The sequence below is a fragment of the Mchenga conophoros genome, linkage group LG11, assembly GCF_057382185.1.
Source record: "Mchenga conophoros isolate Kocher_MC1m ecotype Shallow Benthic linkage group LG11, M_conophoros_male_GT1.1, whole genome shotgun sequence".
Lineage (NCBI taxonomy): Eukaryota > Metazoa > Chordata > Actinopteri > Cichliformes > Cichlidae > Mchenga > Mchenga conophoros.
Genome location: NC_140536.1, coordinates 8,599,854 through 8,609,896, shown reverse-complemented (window position 1 = coordinate 8,609,896; position 10,043 = coordinate 8,599,854). Strand labels below are relative to the sequence as shown.

At 36.7% G+C, this 10,043-nt stretch overlaps 1 protein-coding gene across 1 annotated transcript; it reads right to left on the bottom strand.

The window, feature by feature from the left end:
* Positions 1-348: 348 nt before the first annotated feature.
* On the bottom strand, positions 349-6,395 carry LOC146563567 (myelin-associated glycoprotein-like). The gene is made up of 14 exons (XM_085290733.1): positions 6,306-6,395; positions 5,356-5,462; positions 4,073-4,149; positions 3,583-3,978; positions 3,194-3,487; positions 2,952-3,051; positions 2,724-2,759; positions 2,611-2,643; positions 1,468-1,506; positions 1,211-1,234; positions 1,075-1,110; positions 928-999; positions 780-807; positions 349-688 (listed from the first exon to the last, which is right to left on the bottom strand). The coding sequence occupies exons 3-14, from the start codon at positions 4,116-4,118 to the stop codon at positions 626-628; spliced, it is 1,167 nt and encodes a 388-aa protein (XP_085146859.1). The 5' UTR covers positions 4,119-4,149; positions 5,356-5,462; positions 6,306-6,395; the 3' UTR covers positions 349-625.
* Between the last annotated feature and the right edge of the window lie 3,648 nt (positions 6,396-10,043).

Genomic DNA, 10,043 nt, shown 5'->3' with positions numbered 1-10,043 from the left:
TTAACTTAGTTTGGAAATTGTTGGGGGGGGGGGGGATAGTTGATACAATCTGCATTTTAATCTCTAAGATTTGATTCTAATTTTAACATTCACTCCTCTCTTAGACTGTTTGAGTCATTCTTTGACATTTTCACCAAGGCATTCAGTGTCTCTTGTTTCAGCCAACTGTTGTTTATTAATTTTCTCTATGCTCCCTTCTATGTGCACATTAAAAGAATTATAAAATCTAGGTAATTTAATATGAAATCATGGTGAAATTACATCATATATACAAAAGCAGTGATGATTTGAAAAGGGACTCCCTCAGCCAAACCCTGGGGCCAAACAAAACAGCATTCAAGTCAGTTAAAAAAAGGTTCATGTTGATTTATTCAGCCAAAACATGAGTAGCATTTTTACAAATATTATTTTCAGAATTATGGATACAAGCATTTGTTACACCAAACAACATAAATTACAGGATTATAGTAATTAATGGACAGAAGACATCATCACAAGAAACATGCATGAGAAATCCCAAGGACAAGTGATCATAAAGAGTGCACATAGATTTGTTTTATACTTATTTAAATTTATTAGAACATTAATTGCTGGCTTTTTTTCTTCCTCTTTTTTTGTTTGTTTTTCAGATGTTTCCATAGATGTTGAGGTCTGCGGTATTAATGTAGTCATCACCTTCATCAGGGTCCTGTGAGAGATGAAGTTTGTTAGTGTCACAGATAGTAATAGCATCAGTGAACTTAATTATAAGGAACATATGGATGGCAAATTAACAATACCTCTTTGTAATTGTAAGATTTGGGCTGGCTAAGAGCCATTAGCAACAGCAGCAATACAAAGGAGACATAGGGAAAATAACATTAGAACAATGCAAATGAACGCCTGCAGTTTAACACATGGTTAATTCAGGGGGAGGAAGATGAGTACCTTTTGGGAGATGGGAAACGAGGTTTTGTGACTTTCTGGTTATCACAGGATTTCGAATTCACATTGTTTGGACTGCACAACAATTAGACAGTCAGAAAAACAAATACAATAGACAAATTCTTCTTTAAGAACTTAGAGCATATTTACCTATGACCAAAATCTACTATGTCCCCTTTAGGCCTTCTGTTGAAAAATACAAATAAATTATATATATATATATAAATACCGCTTATAAAAGAAGCTGACAAGGCTGGCCACTATAAATGTTTTTTTTACACCCTACCTTGAAAATCTGCTCCAAATAGACCTTGTACACAAAAAAGAGGAAGAGAAACAGGCATATGTTTTAAGAAACATAAATAGAAGTGTAGATTTGATCAAAAATGAGAAAAGGCTTCGGACTTCTGCACAGAAATGCAAATTACAGTGAGGCCAAACATCTGCAGCATTTTACAGAACTGTGGAAGGGGTTGTACAGAACTACACACTAAGAATATCTACTGCAGTCAGAGAACTAAAGTTCATTAGAATTACTCTTGCCTTTGATCCGAACGAGATGGTCCTGCTCCAGAACGAATCCTGGAGATTCCACGAATTAAATTATTCGTTAATTCAGTTAACAGTTACAATACCACATGAAAAAGAAATATGGTTAAGTGTTTATCCTGTTGACACCCAGAAGAAAAAATCTTTGATATTTACATTATTTTTAGATAATTTAAATATTGTGGTTGAAAGGAACATGTTATATATTGCTACATATTTTTACATATTTTCTTTCTTCAAAATTATGATTTTTATTTTTATTTTGTCCCCTGTACTAGAACTAAAGTTCATTCTGCATGCCAAACACTCACCTCAACCTGGGTTGTTAAGTCATGTCACCCATGGCACTAACAATGACCATGGATGGTATGACAGAGGGCTGAGTGAGGCAGAAGAAGAGTCATCCTAGTCATCCAGATGAAGTAGTGGAAGGACAAATAACAGAGCAAAAAGATAAAAGCTCAGATAGCGACATACAGCTTCTAAGGAGGGACAAAATAATGACACCTGATGTCCATTATTGATAAGAAGTATTATTACTCTGAAGTGGTGGGATTTTGTTTCTCAGCTACCACAGAGGTTGCCTCTATGAAGGGAATCAACCATCTGTGGCCTTAGCGGGGGTGTAATGTGTGAATTTGCATTCAGAGGTCTACATTAAACCATGTTTTACTATAGATGCTGGGTGCAATTATATTGTTCCTAAACAAAAGCTAATATGTCTTGCTCTGAGGTTTCACCTTCCTGCTATAATGTTTGGCCTTTCTCTGCCTCATTTCATTAAAGCTCCAAGTTTGACTCCCCTTCCACAATTTTGAGTAAAATCCTTTTGACTTTGTTGACTTTGTTTTAGCAACAGAATCATAATATCTGCAAAAATGGTCCTTTACATAGAGGTCTCAGGCTCATGTCCTCCACAGATGACAAAAGTGGATCTTTGGGTCTTAGGAGGATGACTTACTCAAGAATGTGGCATGCGTTTGTTTCTCTTTGTAACGTACTAATGGGCTAAGCAAATGTGATTTTATATGACAAAAATGCAAGACGCATTAAGCCTTTAAAAAAACAACAACACTGGAGGGTAAGGGCAGCTGGTTTTTTCCTCTATTTCCTCTCCAACAAATACTATTTTCTCACCTGCGAGACATCCTCGACAGCCGATTCCACATGCTAAAAATTGGGGAAAACTACATTATGATAATGAAAGAATACATTTGAAATAATTTAAAATCACTGTGTTGTTTTTTTACCTGCCATCTCGACTTTGAAGCTCTTCAATGCGTTTCCTTTAACAAAAAAAGTTGTTTATTAAGAAGCATGCAAATTAAGATGCTGTACACAAAAAGTTAAATTCCATAATTGTTTTAAATTAAAACTGAAGACACGCCTTATAAATATAAAATACTTATTTTTCCTCAAGGTGTTTTGCCTATCAGATATTTGCTGTCAGTTAAGATAGGTGACATTGTATTACTCACTTGTATTTTTTAGTCATGAAAATGCAGACGAGTACAAAGGCCACAGTGGTACCAATCCCCACTACAGAGGGAATGATGATGTGATTATAGTTCTCTACACCTGAAAAAAATAGAAGTCGTGTTAGTGCCCTTCTTTTTTGCTGCAACAGTAGAAATGAGACTAAACCTAGTTTTATTTTTAAAGCAGAGTAAAACTTCTATTCAACATTACAAAATTCAACAACTAATTAAAAATATCTCACGTTTTACATGGAGTGTGAAAGTTTCAGGTGATTTCAGCCCTCCATTAAATTCAGCAGTGCAGGTTATCTCTCTGTTGTCATCCTTCTCCTCAGGAATAACTGTCAGGATGGACTGTGTCTCCCAGTTTCCATGTTTAATATCTTTATGATGCACAATGACCTTTGTACTATCCATATTCCATGTGAGTTTAGGAACATGAGTGGGGCAGGTGTGGATGACTGAACAGGTGACAGTGTAGGGCTCTCCTTGAGTGGCTGTCTTTGGTTTGATCAATGTAGGCTTTGGAGGCTCAGCTGAAAATGAAAAAGGCAGACATAAAGTAAGAGGCAAAATGATTTAACAGAAAACTGGTATAGATGTTTGAAGTCATGGAAAGTTGGTGACATACTGATCATGTTCAACTCAACGCAGTCTTCAACAAAGGAGAACTTGTCCTTGGTGGGGTCATTGTTTTCTGTTCGCACTAGTTCAACCCGGAAACAGAAAGGGCCATTGTGATGATTTCTAATTTGAGTTATTTCTAAGGTGCAGTTGTTCTGGCCCAGCTCTCCCAACATCTTTGTTTGGTCCCTAAAGCTGTCCTTAATCAGTGTAGGATCCTCATGATAGATGTTGCTTTTTTTGTCATTTTTTTCATGCCAGATTCCTCTGAGTCTGGAGGAGGGCAGGTTTCCTCCAGTATGGGAGAATGAACATGGTACCACAACACAGGATCCAACCAGAGCGTCAATGCTTTTTACAACAGTGGCCTTCCATTCATCACTGGACACGGAGCTACAGATGGCTGACAGAGAATTTTGAAAATAACAAGGAAATTATTTAATTATACATATTAAGCATAAAGAGACTGGAAATAAATAGCTGACCAGTGATGTTACCTGCAAAAAGCAGACAGAATCCCATCATAATTTTCTGCTTGGCCATTCTTCTCTGATGTTGGGATGTTTGATTGACACTAAAGAAATCAAAACACTACATTTTACCATCATAACCAAAATAAACCACAGCTGTCAAAGTGAATGTTCAAACAGCATTAATGCAAATAGACATTTATATATAATTATTTATACCAATTTGTATCTGACAAATACAAGCCATCACAGTAGAAAAGGGATTTCCCCTCTGTGTAATGTAAATAAAGTATATTTCACAAGTAAATAATGGCATTATTTTAGTAAAAGTATCATATATTGCTTATATGTATGTGTGTAATTTAAACAAATGGGTAAAACGGACAATACCAAAAATACAGCCATGGAACAAAACCTTCAAGTACCACTAGAGGGCGTACCCTTCATTATTTAGAATCCAATGTTAAAATTTTATTTCATTTTTTAAATACATTTCTGAATGGAAGAATAGAATGTCAGTCTTGTGTAGATATGAAAAATAAAAGATATTGTGTATCACTCTTTGTGCCAGTTAGCTGTTTTAATTTTGTGCACATACTCATCCAAGTCAGAGTTTTTTTTTTAAACTCTCTTAAAAACTTTTGCAGGATGGCTGCGGTTTCTTTTGGATCACTATCATGTTAGACATTTTTTTCTGAAGCGTCTTGAGACTGACATTAATGTTCCACTCAGCATTTGGGAATACAACATTTCAATAGTACTGACAACTATGAATGCCATGTCTTCGCACAATGCCTCTCCTATCGAGTTTTCACCTGAGGTTGAAAACCCCAAGCAGTGACTGACAAACGTGTTAGCAAACATAGTGGATATTTCACTTTCTAGCCAAGCAATTTTCTGCTGTTCATTAGGCTTCTTTTTATGTTCATTTTAAATTAGTTTTTCTTTTTTGGTCTTAATAGTGTTAAGGTTAATCAATTTTGATTACACACAATATACACTAATATTTAACTTTCAAAATAATTTTTAACATTTTTGTGACACAGTAGTGTAGTCATATTTATTGTATAATGTTTATACACTCTGCTTTACTGTATATGTTATCACTACAATTACCCCAAATCTTTAAGAAAACCCCCCAAAACAAAAACAAACCCCATAACAGCTAAGGTGCATTATTTTGATTTCAAAGGTATGATAAAACCTATAAAATGAACACAAAAATCTACTGAATCTTTATCAGATCTATGTACTAGTGTCACCACATACAGGTGTATAACATTGTAAAGGATGACTTTTTTTTCACTTACCTGATAAAGCTGCTGCCTGGCTGATCTGAGACGCAACATTCACTCAGTACTCTTTCTTGAGAATAATGTGAGCTAATCTGGTCTGATGATGATTAGCACTGGATTCCCTGTCAAATGGAAAAAAGGGGAAAAGAAAAGAAGAAGAAACCAAACGACCAGAATAGAAAACAAAGTCAGTTTATTTCTCTATGTAGAAAAAAAAACCATGAAAGCTGATATCGAGGTAGTAGTAACTGATTTGTCTGTGCAGATTGCTGGGAGGGGTCTCTGTTGTTCTGTGTCTTCCATATTTGGGTGCATTTTGTTTTACTATTAGATACTCTGACCTAGATACCCACTCTGACCTCTGGGGGCAACACAAAAAACTGCAGGCTAATTGAAACACGGTCAAAATGCACTCATACAGTCACTATAGAAAATAACCAATTCAGACAGAGTTCAGAAAGGGTGCCTAACAGGTGTATTCAATAAAGATTTAAAGTTGTCCAGTCAGAGAAAATGTGCCCAAAAAAGGTCCAGAATATTCTACTGTTTCACGTGAATTGTGATTCAATGCAATATATTTTGAGGTAGTAATGGTGTTAGTAATAGTAGTAATCGTGGAATCCATGTCTTTATTTATTCAACATCTGGCTGCCAAGTCAAAGAAAGAAACTACAATTCAATAACAATTTAAATAACATTTATCATTTAATTTATTTGAACTGGAGGGTTCTTTGATAAAATGATAATAATAATAATAAAAATAATAATAATAATAATAATAATGTACCTTTTGCATTCAAAAGTAAAATATAGAACTTTTGAGAAAGTTGTCTTCAAATAAATCACTTAATAAACAAAACATAAGGAAAAGTTGTAGTTTCAGTTTCCCTCTTTACTTCTTTTTCCTCAACTAAACTTCAAATGTGACAATCTCACAAAAACATTTAACCTCCTATATCACTTACTACTTCAGAATTCCTTGTCTCGTCTCCTCGATGGCACTTCGACTCTGAAGGAATGACTTGATTCGCTGGGTAGTGTCATGTGTGATAAGTACAAAACGTGACTGTTCTGTGGCTTTAATGTGGATGTGTGTTTGCATTGACTACCGTAAAGACAGCAAAGCTGTGCAGAATGAAATAACCTTACCGTAATAATAAAAACAGATGTGCAGAGTAAAACTGGATCAAAATCTCATAATAAGTCAGTTTATGGATCTGCCTGTTGGTGACTTAAGGCTTAGAATTTCTCACAGTTTTTTCTCCATTTGTGCATTATGTTGTTTAGAAGGCGATGATCACAAATCCCAAGGGCTTGGCAACTGATTGTCAAACATCAGCAACACTCACTCTTGTTGTAAAGAACAAAAACATTGATGCCGTTGTCTCTCTACTTCTGTTAATATCCTTGTGAAAAGAAAAAGCCACTGTGCAAACAAATTTTTTTCAAAAGATGAATGAAACGCACACTACATGATGAATGAATGAAAAAAACGGAGAAAATAAACAGATTGTGATCATTAATAACTCTTTAGCCCAGTCTGGGTCTTATTTTTCTCTCTTTCTCTTCCCTGTCAGTGGTAAACGTTTCTTCATACAGGTGCTCCTCCCCAGCGTCTCCATATGTTTGCCTGATATTCCCATTCACATATTCAATGATCAGCTGGTTAACTCACCTGCTCCTCATAAATCATAAATTCCACTATTTAAGCACACTTCCTGTCACCATCAGTGTTGGGCAAGTTACTTTGAAAAAGTACTTAGCCACACAAATTATGTGTGCAACTCCAAAAAACAATTTCTGTCCACTATAAGACAGAGGAGAACATCACAAGCCTGATACCTGCACGCCTGACAGCAGGAGGTGTATCACTCCTCCTGTTTTTTTTCACCGGGAGACAGCGTTTACACTACAGTCTGCCTGTAGTAGCTTTTTGGCAGGAACTGTGACATTGACCAGTCACCTCATTGTTCTGACACACAAAACAAAACTATTGACTACACTACACAGTAGATACACACTGCAAACACACTAAACATCACAAATCTCTCACATCTCAAAGGACGTCTCTTTCATTCTCTCACTGCCATCACTCCTAAAACCTCCCCCTCTTCCTAAACAACCAAATTCCATGTTGCCACATAATTTGTTGATTGGTCGACATGGTACATTTTTCCACCAATAGGAAAGGGGTGTTTTTTTTTCTTTTCTTCTCTTTTCCTTTTGTTCACAAGCAGAGTGTTTGCAAGCACTGTCGTTAGACTGTGAACGATTTTTTTTATCATGACTCTGGTTTTACATGGCCTATCACCACAATTTAAAACTGGTATATATATATATTTGAAGGCCACACTTTTAACACGAAAATGGAGAATCATGGTTGTCTTGGGTTGACAGCATCTTGTTTCTATTTTATCTTGCAGTTTTTCCCAATTGTTTACACACATTTTCTGAAAGCATGCCTCATATTTCAGAACTCTACACACAAATAAAAAAAAAAACACACACACACAATGGATAAAACCCTTCAATTCTTCTGCAAGATGAAACTCTACATTCAAAGCAATGTAATTTCTTGTCAAAATGGCATTTTGTTTTCAAATGAGACACACAAACCATCACATGAATAGACATTTACAGTTTTTTCTGAATGCTTAAACCCTAACTGTGATTCCTGTAGCACAATCTCTAAAAACTATTCAGACTTATGGCAAAACCACTCACTGAGTTTGCAAAACTAAAAGCACAAAAACTGCTTTGCACTCAGTTTGCAATTTTGTAATACACACTTTGCAAAACTGTAGGCACAATTCACTGCACAACACTCAATTACCAAATTTCCAACACACTCCTAACAAAAGTATACACATGTATGGCTATCATTAACACTAATTTGCCAACTGTCTGGCACACTTTCACATGTGAAAACTTTTTTAGATAATTAGTTCACTTTGCAATCAGCCTAAGCACTATAATACAGGTAAGCTGTGTGTGCGGAGTACAATGGAGGGAGCAGAAAGAGTGAGAAGTAGAGGAGGCCGAGGAAGAGGACGTGGAGGTGAAGAAGTAGGATGAAGAGGACGACAAGGACAAGGAGGAGCAAGAGGAAGACGAGGAGGAGGGAGAGGAAGATGAGGAGGGGGGAGAGGAAGGGTAGGAAGAGTAAGAAATAGAATTGCTGATGACATCAGAGCTACAATAGTGGACCATGTAATCAACCGTGGAATGACCCTGAGGGTAGCTGGCCAACGGGTCCAGCCTAACTCGAGCCGCTACACTGTAGCAAGTACCATAAGGACATCTTGAAATGAGAATCAGTTAGTACAGTCACTTCGCACAAAGATTTGTAGCACTGCCATATGCCAATGAGAAACACACCAATACCATTGATGTAAAAATACTGAAATTGTTACTTTACAGAATTGCTAGATGACCAGATGCTGGGGGCAGAGGAAGCATGTTCACTGCAGACCAAGTAACCCATATAGTCATTATGGCGATTGCAAATAATCCTATACTTGGAAATAAACACTTGTGTTTGTTTTGATGTGTTTGAATAAACACCAGTATTTGAAGTTTGGATCCCTCTATGCTTATGGATCTATGACAGAAGTATGAGCTCAAACTGACATAGCCTACCTTGTGCACAGAGAAAGCAAAAGCCAGATGTGTTTTGTATTCATACCATCAGTGTGCAGTTGGCGCATTGTGTGCTTAGTAGATGATGGCTTGTGTGTACTGTTTGATACGGAAACACCATTTTTACGAAGGTGTGAAGAGTTAATCTAGCTGTGTTTGCTTTTGCAAGAGAAGTACAATGTTTTGATGACTGGGTGACAGGTTTTCTTATTTGTGTGAAGAGTTTTGCAAAATTAGCCAAAAGTTACAAAAAAATGTGCTTAAGCAATCAGAAAAAACTGTATAAGAAATAGTTGAACACTGATGTGCTTAATGTAAAACACTATGACCACTTCTTCTCCAGTCATCAAAATAACTTACTGTAAGCCTTTTTTTTTTTTAGTGTTACACTTATTACAGACAGTACATAGGTCTACATAAGTGCATGTGTATACAAAACACACATACATGGTACCAAATATATACAGTGGGGCAAAAAAGTATTTAGTCAGCCACCGATTGTGCAAGTTCCCCCACCTAAAATGATGACAGAGGTCAGTAATTTGCACCAGAGGTACACTTCAACTGTGAGAGACAGAATGTGAAAAAAAAAATCCATGAATCCACATGGTAGGATTTGTAAAGAATTTATTCGTAAATCAGGGTGGAAAATAAGTATTTGGTCAATAACAAAAATACAACTCAATACTTTGTAACATAACCTTTGTTGGCAATAACAGAGGTCAAACGTTTACTATAGGTCTTTACCAGGTTTGCACACACAGTAGCTGGTATTGGCCCATTCCTCCATGCAGATCTTCTCGAGAGCAGTGATGTTTTGGGGCTGTCGCCGAGCAACACGGACTTTCAACTCCCGCCACAGATTTTCTATAGGGTTGAGGTCTGGAGACTGGCTAGGCCACTCCAGGACTTTCAAATGCTTCTTACGGAGCCACTCCTTTGTTGCCCGGGCGGTGTGTTTTGGATCATTGTCATGTTGCAAGACCCAGCCTCGTTTCATCTTCAAAGTTCTCACTGATGGAAGGAGGTTTTGGCTCAAAATCTCACGATACATGGCCCCATTC

Excerpts from the sequence above, each read along its gene's own strand:
- LOC146563567 (XM_085290733.1), bottom strand. The coding sequence starts at position 4,118 with ATGGCCAAGCAGAAAATTATGATGGGATTCTGTCTGCTTTTTGCAG. Across the intron at positions 1,235-1,467 it reads CCATCTCGTTCGGATCAAAG|GTCTATTTGGAGCAGATTTT; the intron begins GCAAGAGTAATT and ends TTTGTGTACAAG. Across the intron at positions 808-927 it reads CGTTTCCCATCTCCCAAAAG|CCAGCCCAAATCTTACAATT; the intron begins GTACTCATCTTC and ends AATGGCTCTTAG.